The sequence below is a fragment of the Psammomys obesus genome, unplaced genomic scaffold (assembly GCF_907164565.1).
Source record: "Psammomys obesus unplaced genomic scaffold, mPsaObe1.curated_primary_1811, whole genome shotgun sequence".
Classification (NCBI taxonomy): Eukaryota; Metazoa; Chordata; class Mammalia; order Rodentia; family Muridae; genus Psammomys; species Psammomys obesus.
The window spans coordinates 32,698,682-32,717,617 of NW_026585644.1; the positions used below are offsets into that span (position 1 = coordinate 32,698,682).

The window sequence follows — 18,936 nt, forward strand, 5'->3', positions numbered from 1 at the left end:
CCATTTGCCTTTCCTCATAAGTAAAGATGACTTCCCAGCACCTGCCTTTGCTCATGATATTGTCTAGAACCTACAATCCCACCTCTCCAAAGCCCACTCCTTTCAGAAGGCTCTCATTCCTTGCCCTCCACCCAGGTGGGATCTCTTTCCTTGGCTTTCCCTAGTTCTCTCTCTCTCTCTCTCTCTCTCTCTCTCTCTCTCTCCTGACAAGATCTCATTTATTCGAGGCTGGCCCCAAAATCCTGTAGCTAAGGATGGCCCTGTTCCTCCAGCTTCCACTTTCTGGCTGCTGAGATGAAAGGTATATATCACTGTTCCTAGTTAATGTAGCTCTAGAGATCAAACTCAGGGCTTTATAGATATTAGGTGCTTTTGTTTCATTTATCAAGATGATCCCCCATAGCCATGCCCACAGGCCAACCTGATGTACACAGTCTCTCACTGAGACTCTCTTGCCAAGGGAGTTTAGACAGTTGACAGTTAAAACTAACCACAAGACCAGGCAATCTCCGAGAGACTGTGGTCTGTTAGGACATCAAGGATACTCTTATTTCTCTCTGTGTATTGTGTCTACCAGGAATACAAAGTATTTTTAGCAGAGGCACATTCCCTGATAAAAGTAACTGTGAGCTGACATGTGGGTGCTGGAAATTGAACCCAGGTCTTCTCTGCTGAGCTATCTCTCTAGCACTGTCCGGCACTAGTCTTTGGACCAGGTTATATGACTGAAGTGAGCAGCTACCCATGAGCCAGAAGAGTGAGCTTTAGAATAAAGGTCTAGAAGCTAGTAATTGGAGCTGAATATCAAAGGTAAACCAGTCCTGTGGCCAAAGAGAGCCAGGGTGAGAGGTGGTGCCCACGGCCAGGGCTGTCTGACTGCACAGGTGAGTGTAAACATCAGCACCACGTAGAGGGGGAAGAAGGGTGGTTTCAGAGTCCCAGCCTACCTTGAGGCACCAAACACACAGGGCCTGGGAAGCATGGTTTGGCTCAAGGGGTTCAGGGAAACTCCTTTATATTTTTGGAACCAAGTTTCTGGTTGGTGAGTTCCTTCCGTGTGTTTGAGCCATCCTTCTGTAAGGATAGCCACCCCGCAGCCCAGCCTAGCACCCTCCCCTCCTCCAGGCTATGCTAAGATACAGTTTTTCTCTTCCATGGCCTAGAGAACCGTACATAGCTGACTCTCACAGCAGCTGCTGCTCCCTTCCAATTCTTTTTTTCTTTTTCTTTTTCTTTTTTTTTTTTCTCCAATTCTTTTTTCAGTTGCAAGTGATGTCTATTAACAGTTCAGATGGAGACAACACCATAGGCTTCCAGTTCTTCTAAGTATGGGTAAGCTCCCGGGCTCCCAGTGGGATCAGATATTACAAAGGCTGGAGGAGAGCAAGGAGATAGGATTTCCCTGATCTTAGGCTGAGCTGGACAATGGGTTTTGAAATGCCTGTGTGTTGCCAGAAGTAAGTGGTTATAAATTTGAACTTTATTTGGGAAATGGGTCTCCAGGGACCAGAGGGAGTAGTAGTTAGAGAAGCAGGGGTGGGGGCATATGAGGGGTGTGGAGAGTGTGGCCTGAGCTGGGTGTGGTAGCAGACACCATTAATCACAGCACTGAAGAGGCAAAGGCGGCTGCATCTGTGAGTTCAAGAACAGCCTCATCTGCAGAACTTTCCAGGACATCCAGGGCTACACGGAGATACTCTGTCTCCAAAAAGAAAACTTCAAAAACTTAGGGGGTGGGGAGAGAGGTGGGACTGCCCCTGTCCTGCAGAGCAAACACAGGGAGGCCTAGGGCAGCGCAGTTGTTAATATCTCGAACTCGCCTCCACCACGGTCAAATCTGGTCTGTGACAGATGCTTTGGCCTGCCTACTCACTTCCCTGCAGGCAGCTCTGCCTCCTGCGTCCTTCCTGCAGCCCAAGGTGGCTGATAGCACCTTGGTGACCGGAGCACACCCTTCCCACCTGGCTGCTGAGCTGTTTGGGTGTTATGGAGACCTTTCTTTAGCCTTTAGAAACCTCTACTCCTGTACCTGGGCATTGTTTTTATAGGCTGTTCTTCCCCTGTGGCCTATGAAAAGTAGGTCAAGGCAGTTAACCTGCTTCAGGGAGACGTGCCAGGGTTCAAGACACCCAGCCTGGTGTCAGGACTCTTGAGTTCTATTTTCAGCTTCACAGCTAACAGCTGCGCAGCAATCCTTCCAAGCGCATTCTCCCTTCTGGCTTGCCTTCAGGTCTCAGGATTTTCCCCCCTCTGAAGCTGCACCCCCCCCGGGGGGGGTGTCATTTTTTCCTCTCTTCCCTTCATCTGTGAGGTCATGCTTTAAAGCTGTCCCCTGCTCACTGCTAGTGCCTGGAGCAAGGATGAGGATGAGAACTGCAGCTGATGGAGAGATTAAAGGCTTCGGGTGGGCACAGCTGAGTGATGGGGCCTGGTGAAGCTAGCTGTCAGAGTGCTTTAGGACAGGCCTTGGGAATATTGCATGGATGCTGATTTCCTAGATGTGAAGGGAGGTTCTTGGGCTATGTGTGATGGCTGCTGCTTGCCTTCTATTTTCTAAGTCTTCCTTCTGTGGAACAGAGAGAAACTGGTTTGTACAGAAACTGGCAGGGGAGACTATTGGAACCGCCACCACAAAGGGCACTGTTAAAGAGAAACATGAAGCAGGGTGCAGTTTGGCTAAAGAATGATAATCTCGTCTTAGGCCTGAGCAAACCAGCCAACACCGAAAGGAACGGAAACTGGCAGATCTAGAGAGGAGTGCAAATGAAAGGACCCAGTCTGCCATAACCCTGGAACAGATAAGGCACGGGGATTAATGCAGGTGAAGGGAGAGGAGGGGGCAGATTATCTCAACCGCGAGGAAGAACCGCCCACTTACAGGGCAGTCTTGTGCATCAGTGTGCACTGCAAAGCTTCATCATCCAGGGCATCCCGAGCCTGCACCCCTACCCAGCTCCTTGCTGGAAAGCTGCGGAACCTCTCTGCACCTCAGCCTCGCTGTAAGGTGGAGATGGCAGTGTGGGTGCTCCTTGGCCGACAATGCTGTTACACCCTGATAAAATCATCGTAGGAGCTGCTGGGGATGTGGCTCAGCTGGCCAGGCTTTGCCACACTAATGGGAAGGAAGGCCCGAGTTTGCACCCACGTAAATGCTGGGTAGAAATGGCAGCCTGTAATCCCAGTTCTTGAGAAGAGGTGCCAGGGTGTCCCTGGAGCGAGCTGACTGTCTAACGAGCAAATTCTGGGTTCAAGTGAGAAACCCTGGCCCAATGCATAAGATGAGAGGAGAGCAACAGAAACAAAACAAAGCATGACATTAGGCTCTGGCTCTCACATGCAAATGCACACATGTATGTACACACACACACACACACACACACACACACACGCACACACAGCATACGCATACACACCAAGAAGAAAACATGGTAAGAAGAAAATTCACTGACTTCTGTAGCTGGGCTTTTTGGCTACTTTATTGGGTTTTTTATCTACCACACTTCTCCACCCACATACCTTCTGACCCCTCAACACTAGGTAGGAGAGAAAGAAGGACAGAGGGAAGGGGGCACAGATCTCTTTAGACTGCTTCCTGCTGATTAGGGTGTTGAGTTCCTTGGGGCAAATTTGATCGTCAGAGACAGGATATCCAATGTCTTCTACTAGTCTCTTTGACAACCCACAGCAGCATGGGGAGCAGGCACCACTTTTTAGGAGCACCTCCAGCCCTTCTCGAGGCTCTGGCATTTATAAGAGTCCCCCCAGAATTCCAAACATAAGCTATCCTCAGCGGGCAAAACCACACTCCTGAAGCAGAAGACACACCAGAGTCAGCAGCTGTGGACAATCCGAAGCACCTGGGATTAAATCGAAACCACAGTCACATAACTGAGCTTTAAAAGAAACCAAACTTCTCACTACGTACCTCTGCCAACCTACGTCAAAACCTAGAACACTGTGCTCTGTAGGCCACTGCTGTCCTCCCCTCGTGAGCCAAGAGCTGACTAAGAGCTGGGGGCTCATTGTCACTGCCCAGTAGCAAGAAAGCATGCCGTGCTAGGCTGAGAAAAGATCAAAATTCCAAGTGCAGTTTCTACTCGAAGGTGTATTACCTTCACACAACATAAAGGTTGGCCACCATAAGTCACGGACAGTCTGTACCGAGATCTTCATAGAGCCTGGCACAGACCCACTGCAACTGGGCCATTCAGCAAATGCAATTTCTTTTACTTTACTCTCTGTCCTACCCATTGCCTTATTTGGGATTCCTGCAAGGAAAATCGAACCTACTTAAGATAGAAATCCCAGTTCTGAGTTTCATCCATCCTATAGCTTCCCTAAGTAGCAGATTTCTGTTCCGTCTCCTCACAGTCACATTGCCTCAACAGACCAAGGAAACAATCCCTTCCAAGTCTCTCTTGGAGAATCGAGGACTTCACTGGGGTTCCTCACAGGACCGTGAGGAACTAGGCGGTTGCATCACTGGAAAACCGGCCCATCATGGGGAGTGGCCATAAAAGCTGCCTCACTGAGGCTCCTGGTATGGTATAGGGGCAGCAATACCACTGGAGGGCCTGCCCCCACCCACCCCCCACCCACCCTCCGGAAATTGCTTCCTGGTTTATGCAGGAAACCTGTTGTAATGGAAGTTTTGGTTTCTCTGTAAACTCAGTTATGTTATGTAAATACGTTTTCTTGTTTTAATCCGAAGTGTGGGGTTTTCGTTTGGCCTTTAGTTTGTCTGCAGCTGATTGATTAACCGTCTTGTGTGGGGCGTGGCCTCTGCTAGCAGCACGGGAGAGGGGTGAGGCCTAGGACTCTGAGGGCTATAAATCTGAGAGCCCAGAAGGAGAAGCAGTGGCCTGTGGTGTTGGCGTGGGCCCTGTAGCAGTTTGGAGTGACCAGAGACGGACAGTGTGGCAGATGGAGAGAAACGTTTCAACGCAGCTGCGGCTTGGAGGAGACTGCTGGCTGGGCTTGCTGTTGACAGAGATTGGTATAGCCCCAGGGGAACCCATCAAGCCTAAACAGCTGGGAGAAGTAAAGGAGCCAGTGCCCCATCTCCCCACTAACCTTCTCTCTCCTATCTAGGGTTGGGGGGTTGGAAGGGAGAGGCTTTGATGAGCCTCAAGTAGAGTTTAAAAACTAGCGCTGTATACACCCTGTCTCACTTGCTGTTATTGCTGGGATAAGACATCATAACCAAGGCAACTTATAAAGGAAAGCATTCAGTTTGGGGCTTACCATTCCTGAGGGTAGCCTACCCCACAGCCATCATGGTGGGGAATATGGCAGCAGGAAAGCAGCACGGCTGTGGATCAGAGCTTACATTTGACCCACCAGCATGAGGCAGAGAGAGCGCCTACGGGAATAGTTCGGCCTTGTCAAACCTCCAAGCTTCACCCGCAGTGACACACCTCCCTCCACAAAGCCACACCTCCTAATCCTCCCCAAACAGTTCCACCCCAGAGAAAAATAGAAATGCTGTTTAGGGTGCAGTGAGCTCTGTCTCCTGACCGGGGTAATGGATCTCTCCAGTTTTATCCTTGCTTTTGCAAAAAAAGGGTGGAAAACAAACACTGTGAACTGTAGGTTTCAGAAAAGTTCTCAACAGGAAGCAAGGGTCAAAGAGGGCAACGCAATAACCTATTATATTGGACGTAGCATAGAGTATGTAGGAAACAGAACACAAACTAACTTCTCAAGGGTAAGTAAGGTATTAATAGATGAAAGTCAGCCTGGCATACACCTTTAATCGCAGCACTTGGGAAGTGGAAGCAGGCAGCTCTCTGGGTCTAAAGCCAGTCTGGTCTACATATCGAGGTGCAAGGCAGCGAATGCTAATACGCAGAGAAGCTGTGTCTCAAAAAAACAAAACAAAACAAAACAAAATGAAGGTCATTGCCTCCACCAAGAGGCAAGAGGAAAAATCAAGAAACAGAGAGAGAAAGGCCCGGGAAAGAGAAGGCAGAGATCTCCAGGGCTTGGGGCGTTGGCCTGAGGTTTCTGCCCTTTCGTGTCTGCGTCTCACCCAGTCAGGTCGGGTGGAAGAGACGGAATTCAAATCAGCTCTGGGCTTGATAACTACACAAATAAATCTGGAGAGGAAAACCCAGGCGACTTCCAGAGCCCTTGGGGGCTGAGAGTGCACTGTATTTCCTGCATACCTGGCCCAGGTAGCCAGCATCTAGAGTTTGGAGACCCACGGAAAGAAGAAGGTTACGGTTCAATTTCTGCTCCTTCGCGCCCCTGGCTTGGTCTCAGCAGCCTGAATAGAGCTGGAGGAGGGGTGCACCTGCAGCTTCAGCTGCCCTGCTCACCTCTGGAGAGGGAGAGGGGTGGGTTGGAGCGGAGGGCCGGTCATCAGTTTGGACGATACATAAGCGACCCGCGTAGGGTTGGGCCGGGACCTGGAATTCAGATGGAGGATCCACCGGGTGATTGCGGCAACCAGAACCCAGGCTCCCCGCTGGGGCGTCAGGTTGGCAAAAGGCTGGCCCCAGGCTGGGGAGGGGAGTGGGCTAGGATGGAGGCGGGGCTCCTAAGGCCGCCGGCCTGTGGCCAAGGGGAAGGGGTGTGGCGGGACACAGCTCCGCCCCCTGCGCGCCGCCTCGCCTGCGGACGGGAGCGGGAGGCGGCGGCCAGCCTCGGCGCTGAATGGGCGGGTGGCGTCCCGCCCGCCGCCGGCCCCCGTCGGCTGCTCCCGCCGCGCCCGGGTCTCCGCCCGCAGCCGCCCGAGCCCGCCGGGCTGTGAATGAAAGGCAGGCGCGGCCGGGACTAGCTGCCAGCGACGCGGCGACGCCGGCCTCTCGGGAGGCGCGCTCCCCGCGGAGATGTACGGTAAGGATGGCTCGGCGCCCCGGCTGGGGCCCGCAAACTTCCAGGACGTGGACCTTTGTCCCCCCAAACCCCCTCCGGAGCGGACCACGGCCAAAAGCGAGAGCGCCGACTTGGTGCCAGGCTGGGCTGTTTCAGCCGCCCGTGAGCGCGCGTCTGTGCCGAGAGGACAAAGATGCCTCCGGCCGGGGGACTATCTGATCCCCTGAGATCCTTCGGGCCGGTGTGTGCTGGCGCTAGGGGCGGTGGTCCGTCGCCGGGTAGAGACTCTAATGATGGAGAGGCACCGGCTTTGGGAAAAGCGAGTGTCTCTGGAGCTGAACTGACAAAGAGTGTTGGCGGAGGTGATCGTGTGACAGTAATTGCAGAATTAACAAAGAGGCTTATGCTCGGGAGTTTGATGCGCGAAACTGGTCCAGGGGTAGAGGGTAGCTGCTCTTTGCCAGCCTGATGCCGGGCTCTTTGGATGTGGGAGGCGGAGCTGGCAGCGCAGGAGCTGGGGAGCGAGCTGGCGCTGGAGGTTCATCTCTCCGAGCTGGGTGGACTTGGCCTCTGCCTCACTCGGCTGCTTGTGGTATGCAGGCTCCCCAGTTTCCAGACTGGCCCTGCGGAGGGCTGAAGGGGAGAGGGTCTCTCCCAGTTCAGGAGCCACCGCCCCCACGGATGTGTGACAGTTCCAAGACGGCTCTGCTTGCTTATTTACCAAGAATCCCTCTGGCTTCTGCAGGCAGTGTGGACGAGGAAAGCGCTCCTTGGGTCCCACTTTGCAGATCGTGTAAGAGTGGAGCGCTGGCAATCTGGACCAAGTCTAGGAATGGGCTTCCTTGCAGAACCTACCAAGGGTGCACGTGTGCGCGTATCCCTATGGACACGGTCTGTTAGAGCCCAGGTCTCTGGTAGTTCTTCTGGGGTCGGCGTGGGAATTGAAGCCGTGTTCTCCCTCTCCTAGTGCGGGGTGGGGGCTCGGGCTGCACCTGAGCGGTGAGCGATCTGGAAGAGTGTTCCCAATTTAACCCACCTCTGAGGCTGCTGGCTGCCTCTGCGAGCAGCCCATGAGTCACGAAGTTTGCTGGCACAGAGGGAGCTGACAGCGTGCTGAAAAGGCTCAGCAGTCGGCGGCCCCCCCCCCCCCCCCCCCCATTTAGAAGACGGAGATTCAACTTTTGCGTGTGGCATCTCCTTCCCTGGCCAGTTGACTGCACAGCCACGCTGTGATTCCTGTAGAGACATCGGCGACTCTTCCTTCTCTTGGGTGGACCGAGTGGGGGAGGGGAGACGACCTCAGTGAGGACCCTGAAGGAAGGTGACTGGACTTTGCTTTGCCTGTCGGGGAGGTAAAAAGAGCCATATACCTCTTTTATTCTGTCTGTCTGCCCCCCCCCCCTTCTCTTCTGCAGAGGGAGCAGCCTGAAGCTGCAGATCACTTGACAAAAGCAGGTGACTGCAGGGGCACCTGCAGCAGGGAAGGAGTTAGGACAGGCCCATCAGTATGGGCCAGAATTAGCAGCCCTGGGTCACCACGTTAGTAGATGATGTAATAACTTACTGAGGGTGTCTGAGAATTGGGGTGGGGAGGGGTTCCTGGTCTGCTCCTGCTGGAATTGCTGGCTCCAACAGAAGGATGAACTGGGGAGCCGGCCTAACTGCGTGCTATTTTCAGACGCACCACAGAATTTCAGTTCTCTTTAATAATGTTTTCATTTCCCCAGATGCCAACAGAGCCGGGGCTAACCTGGGTGATTCATAGAAAGACTATGATGAAGGACTCCTGGGGAGTTGCCTACGGCACAGGGAGGTCACATTAGTGCTGGGTGGGAGCTGGCCCCTGGCAAAGCCTGGTCTCTGGAGGCTTGCCTGCCTGCGTCTTAGTGTGGTCCTGCCTTGGTGAGATGAAAGAGGCCTCTAGAGCTGTTCACCTTTTCTCTAGAAGTCAGTGGTGAACAGGGATGAGAGAAGAGGACAGCCTGGGCTCCGGGGAGAGTTCTGGGTTAGCAGGACTATACAGGAAGAGGCTATCGACATGGGGAGAGACTAAAGAAGAGAGAAGGTGAACGATGTCAATAGAGAACTGAGAGGTGCATGGCATTATGGACTTCCTACCCATTGTTCTTTCACCTAATTTTTGAAGTGTCCTGTCCAGATGATATGGGTAGGATAAGGTGAGGTGACATCAGGCCTCTTGGCTTAGTGCTGGCCCCTTGTTCCCCTTTCCCTAATGTCTCAGGTGAATGCATATCGTAAGATGCCACCAGGCATTTTATGAACCGATAGTAAGGACATATAGAACCAGAAGCTGCCTACGAGCCGTGGATAAAGGTGACCTTTGACCTCCCACCTTGGTGATTCACTCTATTATGTGTTCAGACCCTTGAACTGTGTCCTGTCCTCACACTGTGTCCTCACCCCTTGCCACTCCAGACAGATCTCAGTTTCCTTCTTGTCCGTCCCCACCTTACCATTGTCCTCCACACTCAGCCTGCCTCCTTCCTTTGCCCTCTTGTCTTTCCTGGAGGGCACAGTGGGATCCTAGGCCTGGGATCAGTGCATCCCAACCCAAGAGCCATTCACAGCTCTGTGGCCTGAGGCAAGTGGGTCAGGTCTCTGGTTTCCACTTCTCTATAAATGGTGAACTACCCACCTGCCTCCCTGGTCTGATGTGCCCTTCAGAAATCCAGCAATGGTAAGAGGGTCTACACTGACACAGAAGAGCCTGAGCCTTTCTCGGAGCCTCTTGCTTCTCTTCTCTGCCAGCTCCTGAACATGCCTGTTTAAGTCTCCTCTCACCACAGCCGAAACAGCCATGTCACCTTGACCTTGCTAACTATGACCCACCAAACAGCTCCCCTCTTCCTTCTTTTTTAAGACAAGGGTCATATTATACATCCCAAGTTAGCCTTGGACTCCTCTTCATACTCCCACCTTTGCCTCTGGAGTGGTGGGATTACAGGCCTGTGAAACCACACTCAACCGGAGCTGTTTTTTTGACCTGTCTAGGCTACTACTATCATTCACTCAGCTCTAAACCACAGTCTTTCTTTCTTTCTTTCTTTCTTTCTTTCTTTCTTTCTTTCTTTCTTTCTTCCTTTCTTCCTTCCTTTCTTTCTTTCTTTCTTTGTTTTTGTTTTTTAAGACAGGATTTCTCTGTGTAGCCCTTGCTGTCCTGAACTCACTTTGAAGACCAGGCTGGCCTTGAACTCACAGAGATCCTCCTGCCTCTGCCTCCCTGAGTGCTAGGATCACACATGTGCGCCACAGTACCCAGCTGTCGGTTACTTTATTAAATGGCTCTCCAAAGGGACACAATTACTTCCTATAGTCTTTTTTGTTTGCTTGTTTGTTTTTGAAAGAGGGTTTTAAAGATGTGTGCTTCCTCCATCTGACCCAAAGTCTTGATTGTATCTCTGAATGTGGATTGACAACAGTCATGGAGAAGAAAAGTACTTGGTCCTAGGCAGGGTGAGCCACCAGACAAGTTCTCTGCAAAGGTGGATCCTGCTTTCTTTTGGTTGGGATTCTATAATCAGGATTTAACCTATTCCTGTCACCAGGGCCAAAGCCATGAGTGTTCCACTTCCTCACTGAGGTCGCTGCTTCCTGAGAAGAGCGCCTCTAGAGACAAGGGCAGCTGGCCATGGGAATTTCCCCCCCACACTGTGGTTTGGCCATGCTGGTCCCACTGAAGCCAAAGCTGCTCTAGGTGATTCCTCTGTATCCTCAGCTGGTGCCTCCCTCTCTGCTTTATGACAGAGAATGTTCACTGTGGGGAGAGCTTTGGTATCCAGCTTTTGAAACTGCTCAGTGCAGTCAATATATTCTGTACATGCTGTTGTAAATGGGGCAGAGAAACTGCAGGGCCAGGCTGACTCTCCTTGAGGTGCAAAGACTCACCTTTGTAGAAATCTGCCTGCTTGCCTGCCTGTCTCTCTCTCTCTCTGTCTTTGTCTGCCTCTCTGTTTCCTCTGTCTTTTTCTGTCTGTCTCTTTCTCATGCACACAGGCACACACACACTTTCCCTCTCTCACACATACTCACACACAGTCACCCTCCCTCCAAACCTTGAGCCTCCTGCTGCTCCTGGCACCATGCATGGCTTCAGCTGTGTGGCCTGCCCTTCCCTGTATCTCCATTCTTTATTCTCCTTCGGAAGAGGCCCTGTGGGCAGAACCTGTTTTCCGTCTCTTGCTGCTCACAGTTCAGTGATTTCAGGCTGTTGCAGTGCTGTTCTTTCATATCAATTAAAGACCGAAAGTTAATATCACCTCAGAGAAGATCTGGGGAAGAGAGCAGGGGGGAAGAGTCATCCCTTTACTGCTGCCCATTCAGACCTGTCTTTTGGGTTTGGGATTAGCCCAGTGGTAGAGCCTAAGGTTTGACCCCCAGCACTCTACTACACTACAAAACAAACAAAAACCCTAAAGAACCAACTATGAGCAGAGCAGTGGTGCTACATGACTTTAATCCCAGCACTCAGAAGGCAGAAAGCAGGTGGATCTCTGAGTTCAAGAACAGCCAGGGCTACAAAGCAAAACCCTGTCCCAAAAAACAAAAAACAAAAGAATTAACTACTGACTAAACCCCACCAAAGCTTCTGGTTTCTGTGTTAGTTTACATGACTGCTATAATTTTGCCACCTGCCCAAATCCTTTGTTCTTTATTTTTGTTTTCTTTTTCTTTTTAATTTCTTTCTGTATCTCTGCTGTGTTTGTTACTCTTGAGCATCGATAGTGAAAGAGCACCAATGACCCCCTACCCCAGCTGGTCCCCTCAGGTAACCTTGAACCAGAGCTTTTCTTAGTGTGCACACGCGCGCACACATACACACACGTTCATATTCACATGCTCTAAAAAGAACACCCACCTCTCTATAGAAATTAATTTGAACAGGAGTTGCTCCCATTTTCCCCCTTTCCTCGGTTCTTCTCTGCCTCTGTCTTAGTTAGGGTTTCTATTGCTGTGAAGAGGCACCACGACCACAGCAACTCTTACAAAGGAAAACCTTTAATTGGGGCTGGCTTACAGCTTCAGAGGTTTAGCCCACTATCATCATAGCGGGAAGCATGGCAGCATGCAGGAAGATGTGATGTTCTACATCCTGATCCACTGGCAGCAGAAGGAGACTGTGTGTCGCTGGGTGTGGCTTGAGCATGTGTGAGACCTCAAGCCCACCTCCACAGTGACACACTTCCTCCAACAAGACCACACCTCCTAATATTGCCACTCCCTATGCACCAAGCATTCAAACACATGAGTCTCTGGGGGCCATAGCTCTTCAAACCACCACAGCCTCTTAATTTTATTTTATTTTGGTGTTTCAAGACAGGGTTTCTCTGTGTAGCCCTAGATGTCCTGGCCTCGATTTGTAGACCAGGTTAGCCTCAAACACACAGAGATCTGCCTGCCGCTGCCCCCCACACGCTGGGATTGAAGGCATGTGCCATGACACCTGGCACCACAGCTTCTTGGTTTTATTTTGTTTGTGTCTATGAACATATGTTTATGATGTGGGGGGACATCCATGCATGTCATGGCATGTATGTGGAGGTCAGAGGACAGCCTCACATGTGAGCTCTCGCCTCCCACGTTGTCTTGTTTGCCACTCCACTGTATGCCAGGCTAGCTGGCCTGAGAGCTTCCAGGGTCTATGCTATCTCTGACTCCCATCTCACCCTGAAAGCGCTGGAACTACAGATGTGTGCTGCCATGCCTGGCTTTAGGTGGGTTCGGGAGATTTGCACTCAATCTTCCCATTCACATGGCAAGATACATTTTACCCTCTGAGCCATTTCCCCACCCCCCTTTGCCTTTAAATTTATGAAAAGAGGCAAAAAATTAAATAAGCAAATGAAAACATATGCCTTGTAGATTAAGACCAGTGCTGGTTATATGTTCCCCAATTCAAACAAAAGAAGCTTAGTAGGTTTTTTTTTTAATGACCTTTATTTTCTTTTACTGCCACTAATAATGACCTTTCTAGAGAATCTGAAAATAGCACTAGCAATAACAAATATTGCCAGCTCTTCTGTCTCTTCCCACATGGCATGTACGTACCCTCCCCCAACCTCAAATTAATGAAAAATCTCCAGTTGTTACTTGAACCACATATTTGCATGGGTCTGGGCTGATGTAGCTCAGCGGTTGAGTACAGACTTGACGTGCCTGACGCCCGTGCATTCAGTCTCGTTTTAATTAGCTCTCCATGATTGCTGTGACAAATCATCTTAAAAGAGAAAAGGTTTATTGAGTCACAGTCTTAGAGGTTTCAGGCTATGGTCGGTTTGGCCCCACTGCTTTGGGGTCTGTAGTGAGATAGGGTACCGAGGTGGAAGCTGGAAGCTGCTAGCTCCGTAGTGGCCTGGGAACACAGAGGGAGGTGGGCAGGGCCAGAGTCCCAGTGTCTTCTCAGGGGGAAACTAGGCCTCTTCAACCTGTACCTTCTTCCCTCAGGCAGCCTCAGAGCCTGCACCACTTCCAATAGGCCTACAATTTATGGGCCTTTGGGGAACATTCCAGACCTAAACTGTAGCAGATTCCAGCACTGTGTGTGTGCACACTCATGTGCATACTGGGGAGCCATGTGATATTTACATATATGTTCATATGTATTATTCTGTTCAACACTAAGCATATTTAGTTCCTCACAGGTCATTCCCCTGTGGTGAAAACGTTCAAAATCCTGTTATCTAGCTAAGAACTATGTACTGGGGGCTGGAAAAATGGTTCAGAGGTTAAGAGCACTTGTACTTCCAGAACTGAAGTTCAAATCCCAGCACTCCCGTCAGGTGACACACAACTGCCTACAACGCTGGTTCTCAACCTGTGGTTCACAACCCCTTTTGGGATCAAACAACCCATTCACAGGGGTCACCCTAGACCATTGGAAAACACAGATGTTTACTATCATAACAGTAGCAAAATTAGTTATGAAGTAGCAATGAGAATAATTTTATAGTCGGGGTCACCACAACATGAGGAACTGTGTTAAAGGGCCACAACATTAGAAAGGTTGAGAACCCCTGGCCTGTAACCCCAGCTTCAGAGGACCCACCGCCCTTCTGACCTCCCAAGCATGCGCACTCACACACATAGGTGAAAATAATAAAAATAAATTTGAAAAATAGTCCACTATCATCATCATCATCATCATCATCATCATCATCATCATCATCATTATTATCTATAGTTACCCTATACCAGAGAGCTGCCATTTTTAAAGTTGGTTCTCTCCTTCCACTTTTACGTGGCTTCTAGGGAGCAAACTTTGACAACCAGGCTTGGTCGAGTCAAGCCTTTCCCCACTGAGCCTTTTTGGCAGCTCTAGAGTTTTTTTTAAACTGAGTGTCTGCCCTGGAACTCACTATGTAGAGCAGGCTGCCGTGGGCCTCAGAGATCCTCTCACTGGGATTACAGGCTAATGCTACCCAGCCCTAGGCTGGTTTTTAAAGGCTATGGTATGGTACACTGACTGGAGAAATGCCTGGTGCCCAAAGCTTTTTCTGAACTCTGGAAGTTTTCCTTTCGATTATAGTCAAGGAATGAGTGTGTGCATAAAACATTTTACAGACTTGCTACTATTGTCAAGTTTTCAGTTTGTGGAAGCAACACTCCTGTTAGCAGTTATCCGAGTGCCTGCCTTCTGGCGTCCTCAAAGGCAATAAACACTGGGGACCAGCCAGGGGCTCCAGTTAATGCTGGGGCTGAGGGCGTGGTGGATAGAGCACCTGCTTCGCATCCCTGAGGCCCGGTTTCTTATCTTGGTTAACCTGCTCTGTTTATATCTCTTGAGCTTGCATTCTGGGTGCACAGTCTACGTAGGCAGTTGGGTGCGTACGTAAGTGTGTAGAAGGCAGAGGTTGACACTGGCTCCCTCTGTCACTTTTTGCCTTATTTTTTGAGACAGGGTCTCACAGAATCAGAAGTTCATTGCTTTCTCCAGGCTGCCTGCTATTGACCTCGAGGGATTCCCCCTCCCATCTCTGCCTCCCTAGAAATGGGGGTACAGACACATCCTACCGTGCCCAGCTTCTATGTGGGTGCAGGACTCCTCACTCAGGTCCTCATGCCCACGTAGCAAGCACTTCACTGACCGAACCATCTCCCTAACCCGCTAACTTCTATTTATTACTAACACTTTTATATTTTTTAAGCGTTTACATTTCAGTGAATTGTAAGACGGTGAGTGTTATATTTATTAAGGGTATTAACCATTTGATTCTCATTTGGTCGATATGGTTTTGAACCTATCATTTATTGGTGCTATACCAGCTATGTGTGATAGAACAGATTGTATCCCAGGGAACACAAAATATATAAAAGTCTTTTGTACCAAGATTGTGATTTAAGGAGCCAGGGAGATGGCTCAGTAGGTAAGACTGAATTCAGTTCCCAAGACCCACATGGTGGAAGGAGAGGACCAACTTCCGCTATACTTGTCTTCCGACTTCATGCATGCTAAACAAACGTAACAGATTCCCTTTTATATTTTTGCATGTTTTACAAGGATGTGCTCAGTACATGGCACACAGACTGTTTAGCAAGGTGGCTGGAACTTGATCCAGTGGTCTGCCAGCAGTATGCTGAAGTGGGAGAGACTTGTAAAATGAGACATTAGGTGCTAACTGACTTATCCTTGCCTAAATTCTATAAATTGGGATCATCATTTCTGTTTTCAAACTGAAAGAAACTGAGCCATAGAAAGTTGAATGAACTTTCTATGCCCACAACCACCTCCTTGGGGGATAAGGCTGAGAGTTGAACTTCGGCTTTCCAACCCCAGCTGCCATCACACTGACCACAGACCACTAGAACCTTCCAGAGGAGAGAGGCCTTTCTTTGCGGTGCTCATACTCCCTCAGACCCAGGCTTGGTGAGCTGGGAAGAGCAGAGAATACGGAAGGGGAGGTTTCTAAAGGGACACGCCACTGTTCTCTGGCTCCAGGCCATCCACAGACACTTTTGGATGGGGTCTGGCCTTGCTGCATACTCTCTATCATTGTTTTGCTCGAGGAAGAACCTGGAGGTTCTTCTAAATAAGTAAGAAAGCCACAAAGACAGATACACAGTGGTCACAGAGAGCATGGGCACATGTGTCTTACAGGCAGACAGGCAGGCACCTAGGCACACAGACAAAGCAGTGCAGCTGGCACCTCCAGGACTGTCATGGAGTGTTAGGATGGCAATACCCTTAAAGAGGACTCCTAATCTGGGGGTCGCATGCCAACACTCAAGGCAGAGGCAGAAGGACCAAGAGTTCAAGATCATCACAGGTTATATATAGCCTGTTGGAAGCCAGCCTGCCCTATATTGAATACCCTGCTTTAAAAAAACAAAACAAAAAACAGTGTTTGGCCTGGACAGAGAACCTTCTAGAACAAGAGGTGGTTCTGTTTCCCTGAGAATTTGCCTATGAACTAGACCTTGTCCTCCAACCTCAGGTCTAAGCAGCCTGGATTTGGCCGCTGCTACCTCAGAGGTAGGCTTGGAGCTACCTCAGAGGCAGTGTGGAGCAGGCCTGAGTCCTACATGGAGCCCATGCATAGACTGTGTACCCATGCCCTGTATGGGCCTGGCTAGGATCAGGGAAGGGACAACTGAATAGTCTTGTCAGGTCACAGGACTCTGGGCACCTCGTTCATGTTTCTAAGTTCCAGTCATTTGTATGTTTTTGAGACAGAGTCTTGAGATGTAGTAGCCTAGGCTGACCCACTGCCAAGCTTCCTGGGTACGGAGATTTCAGGCATGCACCACCATGCCTGGCCCAGCTTTCTTCATTTATAACTCGTGTGAAGGATTATCCCTTAAATTACAAGAACACTTGTATAGACTTCGCCTTCAGATCTCTTAAAATGACAGAATGCCAGCCAGCATATCCTAGCTTCTCACGACCCGAGCATGAGAGAAGCTTCTAGAATGGAAGCGTAGAAGAGGAGGCCGGGGAAATCCAGAGCTGTACTACCGGGCCTTCTTCGTGCCCCCGGGACGCTTCGTCCTTTATTCTCGGTTATGTCTTCATCACAGTGAATGCCATTTATTTCTTTATGCAGCAGAGCCTCCTGAGTCCCTACAGAGCACACAGTCTATATCATTTAGTTCTGTTTTCCCAGGTAGAGAACTGGGGCCTGCAGTGAGAACTCACCGGCTTTGTGTGCTGAACTTGAAAGCTGTCACATGTATCATTCATACACACGAATGTGCCTGGCAGCCCACCAGCCCATGAGCCAGCCAGTGCATTCCAGGAAATGAATAATGAGGGGCTAGGAGTCTCGCTGAGGTCTGAGGCAATCCTGAAATGATAGCAACATTCGCCGTCCTAATTGTGCTTCCCCACACTGGTGATAACTCCGCAGAAGGACAGACCAGCGTATAATCATCTGGCTTCCTCTTCCCCTTTGAGGTGTCAGTCTTGGGAAACAGCCCTTGGTTACCTGAGAGATGTGGTCAGGGAAGCGAGACATTTGCAGGTCTTTACTCTTGGGTCTGAGCAGCTCAGCATTAATGCCACAACCTTTCTTTTCAAAAGAGAAAGGTCGTCCAGTGGCCTAAGCAGGGGCGGACCTTCACTTCTGGTTTCCCTTCCCATTGCTTGCATAGTCCATCACAAAACAAAGATGGAAAGGCCCTTCGAGCGAAGCAAAGGCAGTAAATGTGTTTCACGGTGCCCGGAAGCGCCGGCCTCAATGTTCCTGACAAACCGCAGGCCTATGCCCCTTGAGTCTGAGAGTTCAGGGGAGTGCGCATGTGTAATAACTGGGTCTTCCGTTGACAGTGAACCTCTGAGAATGTGTGGCCGGGCTAGCAGGCCTGAGCCGGGCAGCTGGTGAAGACAGGAAAGCCATCTGACGGTCCGGAAAGCTACTCATCAGGACTGCTAGTAATGTCTCCTCCAGACAGCACTCTTGGAGAATGGAGCTGAGTGTTCTGGAAAAGCGTGGGTGGTGCCGGGCATCGGCCACACTGTCCTTCTGCTTCATCAAGGACATTTCTGGAGTGTGTGGGGGCGGGGAGTTGGCCATCAGAACCGATTCCGGCTCTGTTGCTGTGTGAATTTGGGCAGGATTCTCTACCTCCCTCAGCTTTAGCTTTTACCATCTGCAAATAGGAAGAGCTGGACTGGATGGTCTTGAAGGGTTTCCAAGCTCTTACAGCTTTCCAAGGGATTGGCAAGGCTGCTTTATCCCCTGACCCAGGCTTCTGAGGCCCACGTGCTCCCAAAGCCAGGGAGGGTGGTAGGGAGGGGATGGTGGCGGGAGGGGGCAGGCGGCGTGGTAGGGAGGATGTAAGGATCTTAGTGGGAACCAGCCAGCTCAGGTTCTTTCTGTAGAGTGGCTAGGCATCCGTTTCCTGGCTGCCAAGTAAGGACTAACGGTCTTTTACACTCAGGCTCTGTCCTGGGCCCTGATCAATAGGATCATCAGACTGACAGGTATGCTAGGCCAAGGTTCTTGGGGCCACCATTCTTGCTTTACATACGTTCAAGTCTCATCCAAAATGCTGCTTGATGGGGGATCCTTTCTTCATTTCTTCTTTCCACTTTCAAGGATAATAAGGTCTGAGAAATTAGATGTCTTGTGCAAAGCCACTCAGCTTAACTTGTTGGCATAGCTACGGGAAAAAAAACAACAATTGGCTTTTTATCTCACGTTGACCCATCTTCTTCATGGATGCTTGAAAACACCATTTCCAATTGGGCTATATCAAAATTCAAAACACTGTGCCTCTAAGGACACTACCAACAATGAAACAGAAGAAATGACAATGGAAGAAGATCCCAGCAGGTGATATAAAGAACAAATTACAGAATTTATAAGGAATCTAGGGAGCTCAACAAACACTAAAGACCTTGATTTTAAAATGTACAAGAGATTTGACTAAGGAGGGATGGTACAGCTCACTTAGGATATATGAGGGCCTGTGTTCAATCCCTCATGCTGCAAAAATAACAACAGGAAAAACACACGATGAGCTCTCAGAGGGCTCAGTTAAGCCTTCTTAAGATTTCTGCCACTTGGGGCCAGTGATGGCCCACACCTTTAGTCCCAGGGTTTGGGACGCAGAGGCAGGTGGATCTTTGTGAGTTCAAGACCAGGCTGAGTTCTAAAGCAG

The 18,936-nt window shown here is 50.1% G+C and overlaps 1 protein-coding gene across 2 annotated transcripts in view; it reads left to right on the top strand.

Moving 5' to 3' along the window:
• Window positions 1-6,731: 6,731 nt before the first annotated feature.
• Efr3b (EFR3 homolog B) overlaps window positions 6,732-18,936 on the top strand; it is a 75,389-nt gene continuing 63,184 nt past the window's right edge. Inside the window, exon 1 of one of the 2 annotated variants that reach the window (XM_055626238.1) lies at window positions 6,732-6,840. In XM_055626238.1, the coding sequence (XP_055482213.1) occupies window positions 6,834-6,840 (7 nt within the window). In that variant the 5' untranslated portion in view covers window positions 6,732-6,833. Of the gene's footprint in view, window positions 6,841-8,119; window positions 8,172-18,936 lie in introns of those variants that run through there. The other variant, XM_055626240.1, reaches the window with a different exon arrangement.